General features: G+C 48.0%; 1 protein-coding gene across 4 annotated transcripts in view; it reads left to right on the top strand.

Moving 5' to 3' along the window:
* LOC147021003 (fibrillin-2-like) overlaps positions 1–14,108 on the top strand; it is a 305,412-nt gene that overhangs the window by 165,510 nt on the left and 125,794 nt on the right. For all 4 annotated transcript variants that reach the window (XM_085890782.1, XM_085890784.1, XM_085890783.1 and 1 more), the window contains 3 exons: positions 401–454; positions 1,061–1,186; positions 4,315–4,440. In XM_085890782.1, coding sequence (XP_085746908.1) covers positions 401–454; positions 1,061–1,186; positions 4,315–4,440 — 306 coding nt within the window. The remainder of the gene's footprint in view (positions 1–400; positions 455–1,060; positions 1,187–4,314; positions 4,441–14,108) is intronic.

Here is a 14,108-nt window from a genome sequence, read left to right as displayed (position 1 = left end):
GAATGTTCCTTTTTGGGTAAACCAAAAGGAACGGTTTGACTGCAATCCAATTAATTTTAAGAGGGTTGTACAATCTGGAATGCTTACGCACATTCTCGGGCGAAACCACATGTGGCATTGTTTCCCTTCACCTAATTATTACGTCGTATTTCCCTTGACCCACGGGACATTGTATGGGTGTAACCAAATACTTTGTCTTCGAAGTTGAGCCGCAGTATATCTCACGATCGAGGCTGAATGAAAACTATATTTTGAAACATTTTGTCACCAGTAGGTTTCTTTGGACCCGAGATGTATTCTGGGTGCTATTGGTGACGTCAAAGTGCTACAGATCATTGACCTGGAATACCTTTGTGATGTTGAGTGGACGTGACGGCCGCCTGTGTGATTCTGTTTGCAGATGAGTTCCAAGCCCTGTGTACCGGTGGAATTGGTATCACGGCCGACGGACGAGGTAGCGCACCGACAAGATATCGAGTCCGAAAGCGCAGCTCTCCGCGAAAGCTCTAAAGGACACTAGTTTAGACTTTTTTGTTGTTTGTTTGTTAATGCCATTGTCTCATCCGATGAATTATGCTCCAGGACTCCATTTCAGCTGTGTCGCAGCATGCCGTACGCTCTGAACACCCACACAGTTATTCCGGCTTTTGGACACAAGTCAGCATGAGTCATTGATGTAGACCCATCTGGATCGTGGCTGGCGTTGACTTGTGCCTAATGTAATTTGCGTGTGCATCCACTGAAGCTCAGGGAGTTGCTTTAAAAGCATCGTGATCATGATAATAAATCTTTTGCTCCAAAAACCGCCCGGCGAAACAAAAATGGAGCTTCTGAAGTCCAACGAGCAATATGAAGAACTTATCATATTCAGAGAGCATACACATGATTCATTCATCGACAAATACTGGATGCCAGACATCAGTGAAGGCAGAAAGAATGAGGGTTACGGTTACAAAAACAAACACACACACACAGATTCAAGACCAGAGGGCAGACTTGAGGTCAGGGGTTAGAATAGCTTTGGGGTCACTCATGAGTCTGACCTTTGTTTCTTTGACAGACATCAATGAATGTGCTCTTGACAAGGAGATCTGCCCACACGGCATGTGCGAAAACCTCCGTGGAAGTTACCGCTGTATCTGCAACATCGGCTACCAGACAGACCTCACGGGGAAGAGCTGCGTCGGTAAGTAACGAGCTTTTGTGCGAGTCTGAATAAATATCATTCGTCTAATCTACTGCATCGGTCCGAAAGGATGGTGCAGAGGTGGCACACTTACCTCTGAGCGGTTTAGTCTGGGTTCGATGATTCCTGACCCGACTGTAAACTGCCAGGGTGGTGCTCCGCAAACACGGTGTTGAATCGTATGGTGCGCTATGGCCGTCATTTCGATGGACGTTAAGCCGGGTGTCGCATCTGCTTGCGTTAAGCTTATGAACGTTAAAGATACCACGGTGTCTTTTGCATAAAGGGGGTGAATTATCACCAGCACCCCCGAACAAATTACAATTTTTATTTAAATAAATAAATAAATAAAAAGTGGCTACCGAGTGCAGCAGGTGTGCACATTATTAAGTTTTTTTTTTTTTTAAATATGGCTGCACCATGATTCATTGCAGACAATTTTGGACACATAAAGCAGGAAACTTTGCCGCCATATAAAGAAAGGGGAGAAAGAGAAATGGACCAAAAAACCAAAAAAAACTGAAGGAAGAACAAAAGAATAGTGGAAGAATAAGAAGTTTTACTTTGATCTAAATCTTCCTGATCTGCTGTAGATACCCATATAAATTGTTCATTTTAATCCAGAAGGAAGTTCGGGAGGGATGGGAATAAGGAGAGGGAAAGAAAAGGTCAGGTACCGAGCTTCTGGGATTAGTGGAGGAGGAAAAGAGGGGAGTGAGAGGGATATAATTTGCGTATGTAATAAATAGATGACCTTTTAGCTCACCTGTAAGTTGTCTTGCCTGGGTTCAAATCCAGACCCAGTCATCAACTGTCATCCCGGTGTTTCACAGGCGTGTGCCGTCCCTCGGATGACTGTTACATGGACGTCCCGTCTGCCAGCATTCGTTGGTGGACGTTAAAGATCCCACGGTGTCCTTCGCGAAAAGTAGGCGAGCTATCGCCGGCACCCTGAACAAATTGACGAATTCCTGCTCTAACCAGCAGAGGGCACTGCATTAGCGACAGTGCCGCACCTTCAGCCAATGATGCTACCCCACAGCCTTGTGCAACATATGGCGTATGTAGCTTGTGCTACGTATGCAGCCTGTGGCTGCTCGGCTGCGTCATTTTCTGAGGGCGCAGCTGCACCGCTGATGTAATTCCCCTGTTACTTACCAACATGCTGGAACTCATCTCGCTGACCTCAGAAGGATGGCAGGCTGAGTCATCCCACCCGGTGTTAATTCATGGGTCTTGAACTCAAGACCCTGAGATCTTAAGCCAGCCACCCTAACAGTTAGGCCAACACTTGGCTTATTTTCAAAGTATTCTCCAGCATTGGACACACACTTGTTCCAAAGTACCCAGAGAAGGTACGCCGCTTCCTCCAAGCTTAGTGACTGTGTTTCTTTTAAGGAAAAAAATCTTTAGGACCTTTGCGTTGCCAGTGCAGGACATCGTCCTTGATAACCTCATTTGTCAAAACGCTCTCACCCCTCCAAGGTGCTCTTTGGTACCAATTATCACGACACTGTGCAGATACTACTCACCTTAAAGATTTATACCGGCTTGATGTTGAGTGTGAAGTTTATAAATATTCCCCGTTCCACCATCTTTGTTCTCTTACCATTCTCCGTAAGATGGAAATGGGGAACGACTTCCATTTTGAGGACAAAATCGCTGATGATTTATTACTCATGGCCACGTGGTCTACATTGGTGGAGATTAATGTAGTGGGTCTGGGGGAAAGCAGAAGGTGACAATGGATGGCACTCTTGAAACGCTGGATGCAAGATCACGAGGAGGTCACAAAAGCTGGAGTCGGTTCCAGAGGCGGGACGCGAGAAGAATTTAAGGAATGGTCGTGAGCATCCAGCACGGACTTGAGGCCGTGCAAGCCGTACTCCACACCGAAGACGCAGGTGACGTGAACAGTAAACAAAAGCTTCTCGACTCGCTAGATTGGTCTTCCTGTTTTTCTGGTGTCATTTCATGCACAACATTCACGGTTTCAGGAACAGATCTATCATGATCCTGGTCTTCAAACTTTCTTCAGGGTATCAATAACAAATCTTCTTCAAGGTTCACAGGGATGGGCATCTCGTGCTCGCCACGGCAGCTTAAGGGCCTTGCTGCCAAATTGCTGTGATGATCGAATTGTTGCGGAATCGACGGACTCAGAGCGTTGTGGTCGCTCGTTCTCATGTTCCATTCTGGCCCGATGCGAAGCAGAGCTTCCAGTGCACCGAGTCGACAACTTATACGTAGCGTCGGAATTGCCATCTTCTCCACGTCATCGTGTTCCGGTAGTGCGCTCACTCTGTCAAACGGCTCATTGAAAAAGTGATAGCTCCACACCGTAGCAACCAATTCCCCTCGTACGACACCTGCCGCTTCCGACAACTCTGAGTACGAGTTGAAGAATTCTGTCGAGATCCGTTTAAATTTCCCACGTGTTGTGGAGCAGCTCAATCGAGAGAGACTGGGTGCAATGTTGCAAGATTGCAACGGTGAAGAGCACGCAAATCGCCACAAGCTGCCATCTCGCATCCATGATGGGCTCCTGAATCTTTTCAGCTCCTGAGTACTTGCAGTTCACGCACAGGCACAAGATGGGAAATTGAGGACGGACCATAGAATCTTGTGCAATGCTTGCAATAGTTTTCCCACTACCACTGATTTTAAAATAGACAACAACAACAACAACAACAACAACTACTACACTAGTGACAGGTGAAAGACTTGTCCTCTGGGATGATGGCAAGGCTTGCCATTATCTTGATTTTCAGCACAAGCATGACAGCGGGAAGCATGTGGTGATTGCAGGTTTCCGTGAGCAACACTTGGAGGCAAATTCCCCGAAAACGAAGACTCTCCAGACATTACTCTGCCCTTTTATTCAGTTTGACAGGATGGTTGAGAGGCGGCACACTTGCACGTGATCCGTGGTAGTACTTGTGCTTTCTCACTGTTGTTCAGGGATTAATTAATTAATATCGCATGATCTTCACAATTGCTCCGAGTGAAGGTGATGCCGCTTGCACGCACATCGGATGCATGTTTTGTTTTTGAGATTTTTCTCTTCTGACGTTAACTTGATGTTGATATCCTGCCTTTCTCACTTAACCGTCCCGTGAACCTCCCAGATATTGACGAATGCATATCGCGGAGCGGCCTGTGTGACAACGGCATGTGTCGGAACACGCCGGGAAGCTACACGTGCTATTGTCCTGAAGGCTTCATCTTCCAGCCCGACACCGAGACGTGTGAAGGTGCGTAGTTCGAATGGCCTGGGCTGACCATGTGATAACACCGTTGGAATCTTCAACGGGTGGGAGGGGGGGGGGTGGTTCCTCAATCGATCTACCCTGTTAACCCTGCTGGTTTGCACATCAGATGGGTAGTCAAAAGTTTTGAGAATTAGATATCCACCCATGCGTTCATGTTTCCTGCAAGTGGCTGCGGTATGCGCCATCGCTGGCAGCCTGGCCGTGCTGTGCCTGACACAGCTATCCACCCACTCTCTAGATTAGTGCAACAAACAAGAATTTGTTCAGGGTTGCTGCCAATAACTCACCCACTCTTTGTCAGAAGGCACCTTGGGATATTTTATGCCAGTCGATGGGTCCCCGCAGCTGAATGTCCCACCGAATGGATGGTGCACCTACCTCGCTGCCTGTGAAGCATCATTCTGACCATTGTGCAGTCGAGTCTGTAATTGCACCCAAACTATTGGACAACGTAGCTCAGTCATGCAACTAATAACACACACACACACACACACACACACACACACACACACACACACACACACACACACACACACGTATGTGTATGTGGACGGCTTACTGTCTATGCACAGCTGAATGTCTCCTCTAATGCTGCAGACGATTTTGTGTCTGCCTCGATCATCCGTTTGTTGATGAACAAATCTCTGATGGGCTTTTCTGTTTCGTGCTTCAAACGCATTTAAATCGGTCACAGACAAACTTGCTCTTCTTTTTGCCTTATTCTCTCCATTCCCTCTGAATCCTGCTTCTTTTGGCTCCTCTGCCTCAACCAACCGCCCTTTTCGCATCGGAAATGCACCTTCTGATTGTTTTTGTCTTTTCCGTGGATACATGGCCCGAAGAAAGAAAAGCTCGATTTTTTTTTTTCATACAGTTATACTTCGATTTACGTTGCCCCGATTTATGTCGATTTGAAGTTTGGTCGTCCATAAATATGTACCCAGGGTTTGAATGACGTCTCTTTACATCGAAGTTACGTCGTTCAAGTCACGTGCTTTGGCCTTTCCGTCGCCAGTTTTACTGAACCGCCCAATCTTACTCCGAGACGTTGAGATCGTTGACGTAGTGGAGCTCGCAGGTACGCACACAGGTACACGTGGTTTGCCGTTTCAACAGGTGTCTGCATTGAAGTGCGATGGAGGTTTTGTACAGTGCGTGCTACGTCACACTGAAAATGACGACACTGCAAACCGTGCTGCTGTGTGCGAGCCAGAAGCCTTCGTACAGCGTTGCCAGATCTGAAAAGTGGAAATATCGTGTTGGAAGCTCGAAATGATCGTACGTCGTCGAATCTTTACAAAATGATGATAACATTTTACGCACTAATTTTATTGAACCTCCGTCACACATCGATGATGACGTGTTAACGACAAACCGTGCGTGGCTGTGCCGTGCCTGTGTGCGTGCCGGCTAAGGCAACCTTCATGGATGGAAGAATGTTTCTGCATTCCGTGCCCCGTGCCCTTATCTGGTTGTACTTGTACCTGTCGTCCTGCACGTCATAGTCCTGTACGGAATGTAAATTTGGACCGATTCGACAGCAGCGCAGTTGACCATTACACCGCCATGGCCATTGTTCACGCGGTACTAACATTCTTTATTGTCGAGGTAAAACGTGGAAATTTGTCTTCCACTGGCAATTCAATGAAATGAAATTCAAATTCAATTGACGAGGCGGAACGGGAAAATTGACGACGGAAAAGGCAAGGCACGCGACTTGAACGACGTAACTTCGGTGTGTGAAGTGCACTGTACTGTGCTAACAGCTTACAAAATCTTCATAATGAGTTGTAAGCGTGCTCGTGGTGATGAGAGTGACCCTGTGGGTAAGAAAGTGCGTAAAACTGCAAGCCTGGAGGTGAAATTGGATGTTATACACAGAATGGTGAGTGGTGATCGTACTGTCGATGTTGGTCGGCACTTCGGTTTGCCTCCAACAACCGTACGTACAATTTATAAAAATGCAGAACAAATTCGTGAAAGTGCGAAACGTGCGCTGCCATGAACATCCAAGTTAATTATGACGCAAAGGAGCTCGTACATGGGGAACGATGGAACGTACGATGAACATGTGGGTCGAGGACCTCAATAGAACGAGGACACCTGCGAGTGAAGCCGTCACACAGCAGGAAGATAAAAAGTGCGATAGCGCTGCAGCAATTTGCACAACATTCGTACAACTGAAGTTGCGAGTACGGATTTCCCGTCATCGGCAAATGCAGAAAATTCACATTGTTTATTACTCACAATGTGTGCATGACGAATGGCAAATTACTCCTGACTCGTCCATATCCTGTCCTTCAGCTTTGAAATGACAGAATGGATGGTGCGCAGAGGCTTGTGTGCTACACCAAACAAAGACGAGATGAACATGGTAGAGCAATCCTGCAATGTGGCCACAAATTTGACTTGGATGAGAGCCGTGGCCGAGACGCGACATCTGACAAATGACACACATTGATAATGGAGGCATGGCACGTCAAGAGCCGAGAGGGTGGCCTGACTGGGGAGACCATGGACGTACCCGCTCGAGATACACTTCTTACACAGATGGGAAAAAGTGGGTGGTGCAAACATCTGGATAAGGTGAGCAAAAAAAACAACAATGCTCGATTCCCAACACCACGCCCACCCATGTACAACACCAAACGGAAGCTCCACCAACCACGCAACCCACATATCACCACGTCCAACCCGGACATGAACCCAGCCATGTTTCTTACCAGAAACACGAAAACAAGAATTGGCGCATGCGCGCGCTCACCGCCACACATACAATACCAGATCACAAGTCCTGTAAGTAATTAAAATAGCAGAGCAGACCATCGGTGATGGGATTGGCGTTTGTTGCTTTGACAGATTTGACAAGATATAAACGCTCCTCCATTGACCTCGTGCATCAGCACGTCACCGGAAATTAATTGTCGCCTCGGGAATGAAAGCGGACACGTGCTGAGGCTCAGGGTTTATTGGCCTGATGAAGCTCACTTGAACAACGTTGATCACCTGAGACCGGATCGATTCTTGCTTGTTTATTACGAGACGAACAGAGTTGATCAAAGGTACCTCCGCCACCAAAAGTGGACGGAGGTGATGTATTCAACCTTATTTGTTTGTCTGTGAGCAGGATGTCTCAAAAAGTTCTTGACAGATTTGGACGAAACCTGTTGGACAAGTTTAGTGGATGACAAGGCCACATCGTTTCAATTTTGGTGAAGATCTGGATCTGGATCAAATAATTTTTTTATGTCAATCGTCACCATTGAGAGTGAAATCTCCAAATTATTTTCCCCACAATTGATGAAATCGACAGGACGTTGGTTGAGCGATGCTAACTTCTGTGGAAACAAGGAGAAGCTGACTTTCAACATACCTCAATCGACGTCGTGTTGATTTAATCCATTGTTCTCCCTGTCCGCCGACTCAGATAGATACTAGCCTTCACCAGTAAGATGAAGTCTTCATTCTACATTTTCCCCAAAGTACAGGTATTCGTATCAAATTAATCCCCAACTTTGGTGCCAAACTTTAGCAAGAACGGTGGTGCAATGCACGTCTTAATCTTTCACTGCAGATTAACAGCAAGAACAAGCTGCGTGTACAGGAAGTCCATCGGATGAACACTGTTTGTACGAGAAGAAAAGTAAATTTAGAGGTTAAATCGATAGCATGTGGACATGACGTGGGCACGACGGGCCAAATGGTCTCCAAGTCCCCCTGTGTCCGAGTTTTCCTGTATACACATTGTTGAAAAACTAGCTTGGAATTGTGTTTGTTTTTGTTTCTCCCTCCGGAAGTTTACTCATTTTGTAAATTCAACACCCACTACGACCCTAATGGCTCGAATTATATCTACTTTCCTATGGGGTCAACCAGGGAGGGTTTTTGGCCCTTGTCTTTCAGGAACAGACTAGTCAGACCTAACGTTTCACTGAAGGTGATTTGGGCTGAAAATTTTAATTTGTTAAGGGTGCCAGAGATTATTTTTGCCATCTTTCTTTCTTTTTTTCGAGTGCTTTGCTCAAAGGCAGGTTCAGTGCTTCCAAAGCAGCCCCGAGGCAAGGAATACGCTGGGTGGTTTGCCTTTGCCTTTCCCTTTGCACAGTAATCAGTCAGGACAGGAACTTGTAATTTGGCCAAGGTCTCACGATAGCTCGACTAGTATTCGTGAAGGACACCGTGGGGTCTTTAACGTCCACCACAACTAATCCTGGCAGAAGAGGCACTCATTTGAGCATCCATCCAAGGGATAGAGACACACTGATGCCTCACTCTGCATGTGAAACACCAGGATGGCAGTTTATATCTGGGATGAGAATCAAACCCAGGCTAGTAAATTCAGAGGTGAGTGTGCATTCCTCGAGGCTATCCTGCCAGCCCTATAACTCACCTACACTTCGCAAATGATAAATGTCCATTAATTACCAGTACTGGCAGACGGGTCCTCCGGCTTAAACCTTTCCGATTGACAGTGCTCACATTGATGCCTCACCCTGCATGTGAAACACCAGAGTGACATTTTAATGCTGGTCGAGATTCGAGGCCGGATGACTCGTAGGTGAGTGTGGTTCCCTCTAAGCTATTCTGCCAGCCCATGGAATATTCGCACTGTCACTTAACACTATATGTCAGTCGACTTCAACAATGATCAGGAGGCACTCACCTGCGTTGGACCCGCATTGTTCTGCAGTGTATCGGGCGATGGTTGGCTCATTAAGAATGTGCAATTTCCCCTTTTAGTACAATATTCTTTCATCATACGATCTGTCACTTCAGCATAAATAACTACATAGTGAAAAAAAGAAAAGTTTCGTGAACATCACGGCAGGATAGCCGAGAGGTGCGCATGCTTGCTTCAAGCTGTGTAACCTGGGTTCGAATCCTGACCCAGTTATGAACTGTCACCTCGGTGTTTCACAGGCAGTGTGATTCATCAATGTATGTGCCGTTAAACTAGACGTCACATCCGCTGGAATCCTCCACCTCCCACCTCCCATCTCCCCCCCCCCTTCCCATCTCTCTCTCTCTCTCTCTCTCTCTCTCTCTCTCTCTCTCTCTCTCTCTCTCTCTCTCTCTCTCTCTCTCTCTCTCTCTCTCTCTCTCTCTCTCTCTCTCTCTCTCTCTCTCTCTCTCTCTCTCTCTCTCTCTCTCTCTCTCTCTCTCTCTCCCCCCGCCACCCCCACTCCTCTCTCTCTCTCTCTTTCTCTCCAACCCCTCTTCCTCTCTCACCTCACTCTGTCTCTGAATGTATCTGAAATGCGGTTATGCCTAGATGGTGGTTATCTCCAGACGTATCCGAACGGTGGTTATCTCCGCACGTATCCAAACGGTGGTTATCTCCACACGTATCCTCATGGTGGTTATCTCCGGACATGTCTACACAGTGGTTATTTTCCGAGAGACCCTCCCCTCACACTGCTTTACTTTGCCCTCCCCTCACACTGCCTTACTTTGCCCTCCCCTCACACTGCCTTCCCCTCCCACCACACTTCCTTCTCCTCCCTTCACCCTGCCTTCACTCCCCCCTGTTCTCTCCCCCATCCCTCCTAGCTTCCCCCTCCTTCCTTGCTACCCCACCCCTCTTTGATTCCCCCTCCTTCCTTGCTCCCCCACCCCTCCTCCGTCTCCCAACCCACTCGCTCCTCCAATTCTCTTTCCCACACCCTCTTTTTCTCTCCCCCCCTTTAGTATACCTACCATCCCGATGGTGATTATGTCCGGACGGACCCTCCCTTCACACTGTCTTATCTTGCCCACCCCTCATGCCGCCTTTCCTTGACTATCTAGACAGAACAGAATGAGTTCTGTTCTGTTCTTGCATATGGCAGCTTGGCTGCTGGGTAGCTATCATTTCTTTGAAGTGCAGCTGTGCCGTCGATGCTGTGCCCCACTAACAGTACATTGATACTCATTTCACAAACCTCAGAAGGATGACAGGCTGAGTCAACCCCACCTGGTGTTAATTCAGTGGAAAACGAGGCTTGAACTCGGGACCCTAGGATCCGAAGCCAGCCACCCTACCACAAACCCACAACAGGCTTGATAATATAAGTGAGGAAAGTGAACAAAAGCAAAAACGTTATTGTTAAGAAATTGTTGCGGACTGTTCCAAGATGAGGCATGGTCGAGCAGGCCAAAAAACATGGTGGCTTCAGACCCCAGCGAGGTTACCCCAGATATGCCTTAAGACGCCATAGAGAGCGATGACCGAGGATGCACCTCATAAGGGATAAAATGAAATAAGGCCGTTAATTTTCTTTGAAAACAGTGTATTAATTAACCCAAACACCCGTGTATCATTCATTCACTCCCTTCTATATCACTCAGTATGCATGTCAAGTTTCAGGCTGCTTGTTTTCATGGTTTTGGAGTTGTAGAAATCAGGTCACGTCAGGTATGGGAGCATGCACCGGAGCAGCGCGTCGCTGCATCCACTTTCCGTCGCTACTCCAGAGACTCCATGTGGCCATCCCCTCGGTAGATGCCTGGCCCATCCCCATCTCCTTGAGATGTCAATCAACCTGCTGAAACAATGAGGCACCTGGTCGGCCCATTGGCCTCCTCCACTCACTAGATACCCTCGCTGAGAGAATCTGGTGAGCAGGATCAGCATCAGGAAAATGAGCCACATGTCCATACAGCCGCAGCTGATGCTCACAGACTATGCAGGTAACAAATCTCATTTGAGTCTCTCTCAGCAACTGCTCATTGGACACAAAGTCTGGCCAGCAATGGCCAATAATTCTCCAAAGAGACCTGGCACCAAAGGAATTAAGTCTCCATCTCAGATCCCTGGTCAGAGTCCAAGTCTGACATCTGCAGAGCAAGACTGGAAGCACCAAGGACCTGAACGCTTGGACTTTCATCCTCCTGCACAGGTACCAACAGTGCCACACCCATGATCCAATGAATCCATGACTCCCTCGGCCCAACTCAGATGTCGCCAAGGTAAGTGTGAATAATAAGTGAAGTGAATCTTTTCGTGACCTCAACATTCTTCCCACAAACAGGCACAGACAGGACAGCAGCATCCAAGATGTCATTAAAAGCCTGGATCTTAGTTTTGACCCAGGAATCCTGTAATCCCATTGGCTCCGACTCCTCAATCAGCACCTTGAGGGCCCCCAAAAGGATATCCAGAGTCTCCGCAAAGATGACTGCATCATCTGCAAAATCAAGGTCAGAGATCATGACATTTCCAAACGATGCTCCGCAACTTGCTCTCTCCGACATCCTCCCCAGAATCCAGTCCATACAAGCGCCAAAAAGTGTGGAGGCCAGTACACACCCCTGAAGAACTCAAGTAACAACTGGAAATTCGTCAGAGATGGTACCATCACGTCTCACACACTCTCAGTACCAGAGTAGAGTTCAGACATCAGATTGATCAGTTTTGGTGGCACCCCACCAAGACCAATAATCCTCCAGAGGAGGATTATTGGTCCCCAACACACCCGATTCCCCAACACACCCGATTCACTGAATCAAATGCTTTGTGGAGATCAACATAAGCTGCAAGCAGCCCCTGCCAAAACTCTCATCTGTGTTTGGTGAGCACCCAAAGGGCAAGGATACAGCCAATTATCGACCTCTTTGGTGTAAAGCCTGACTGCTCTGGACGCTGGTGCTCAAGCAGATGTTGGTGAATCCTATCAAGAATTATCTGAACAAAGACCTTGCCCGGCACCGAGAACAGCGTCACCCCTCGGTAGTTGTTTCAGTTCTGGCGATCACCCTTCCCTTTCCAGAGAGGGACAACAAGGGTCTTCCAGTCAGTTGCGATGTTCCAGGCAGAGCACAGAACTGCATGCAATGCCATGAGTGCAGCATTTCCACCAGCTTTGAGAAGTTCAGCATGGATGCCACAGATCCCAGGAGCTTTACCCCCATTTCAGCTGGTTTACCGCAGCCTGTGTTTCCACAAAGGTGGCCACAGTTGATTGGAGGGTCAGCAATCGGGATCGTAACACCCCTGACATCGAACTCAACAGCTGGTTGATCAGCCAGGTACAGCCGCTCAAATTAACTGGCCCAGTGGGCCTTCACTTGGGGCTCTTCTGTCAAGAGCCGACCACCCTCTGCTCTAACTGCGGTACACCGAGGGATGGCTTGGAGGAACATAATGTAAGCAGGACGAGAATCACTTGACCACAGATGATGCTCTACCCCCTCACAGATTCCTTGCACATAGGCCTCCTTGTCCACCCTCAGTACACATACAGTTTTATGCCCTTGAACGTACTCAACTCACTCCCTGAACAACTCAACTCTGCCATTCTGCCTGGCTCTGCGACTCTGGTCAATGGTATCCAGTGTCCCTTGAGAGACAAAATTATTCTTTGCGCCACTGTGAGTTCCAAGACATCCACTGGCAACATCAATGACGGTGGTCTTGAAGGCACTCCACAGCTCTTGAGGAATCCCCAACACACCCAGCCCCCCCCCCCCCAAATCTCTACTCAACCTGTTCGCAAATTCCTCAGCTACCCTCTCATCCTTGAGCTTGCCAACATCCAGCCTTGGCGAGGATGGTACCATTCTCTTGAATTTGAGCTGAAACTTCAGAGTTGCCACCAGAAGCCTGTGGGTGGTATTGAGGAACTGAGCACTTCGGTGGACCCTGCAGTTCTGGATCATCCTCCAGCGACCATCAACAAGCCCATGGTCAATCTCCTTTGCCACACCGCCAGCGTCGGAATACCAAGTCCAGCGATGAGCTTGTGGGCTTTGAAACCATGAATCAGCCACCCTAAGTCCATGACTTCTTGCAAAGTGAAGGATCTTAGTGCTATTCTGGTTCACAGTTCCAGACCCATGGGGACCAACACACACCTCATAACCATCCCTATCAGTTCCAGTCGACGCATTGAAATCCCCCAAGACTAGAAGTGTATCTCGCCTGGGGCACTGATCAACCACAGACTTGAGCGTGGCATAGAATGCATCCTTCACGGTGAGATCACTCGCCTCAGTCGGAGCATAAACAGAGATCAAGGAAATGACACAGAAGGAGTGATGAATCCTTAGTCTCATAATAAGCTCGTTGACCGGTGTTGCCTCAATTATCATTGGATTCAGCTTATTGGACACAGCTACAGCAACTCCTTGGGCATGGTAATCATCAGAGCGATCAGACCAATCGTAGTTATAACCACCCGCCATGATCTCTCCGCAATCTGGTCTCTGAACCTCAGTGAGTGCAGCAATACCGATGTACAAGCGCTTGAGGTCAGATGATAACAGAGACAGGTGATCATCCTCTCTTAGGGATAGGATATTCCAGGCACCCACCTGAGGGGACCGCCTCAGGTGAACCCAAGGAGACCGCCGTCTGGTGAACGACACCTCAACACCATTCCGACACACACCACCGCAATCTAACCTGGGAAGGTTACCCCATGGTTTTCCTCCTATCATCAAAGAATGGGGGTCACGAAGGCTTTGCCCCAATCGGTGGGCTGCCCAGGAAACCACTGATGTTGTGGTTGTGCTCAAAACCAAGGGCAGCTGCACAGGAGAAACTCCCATGGAGGTGGTTTTCAATTTTCTTTGCGTTATTCTTGTGTTTTGTGGAGTGAAGGGTTTTACGGTGGCCGGAGTGCAAATCCTGCCACCAACCTCCGAAAACTAAAGTAACCCAACTGCAAGAG

Source organism: Eptatretus burgeri, chromosome 8 (assembly GCF_056783735.1).
Source record: "Eptatretus burgeri isolate ZD-2024b chromosome 8, Ebu_testis_v1, whole genome shotgun sequence".
NCBI classification, from domain to species: Eukaryota; Metazoa; Chordata; class Myxini; order Myxiniformes; family Myxinidae; genus Eptatretus; species Eptatretus burgeri.
Note: the sequence above shows the minus strand (reverse complement) of the source record. Positions and strands in the feature narration are given on the sequence as shown.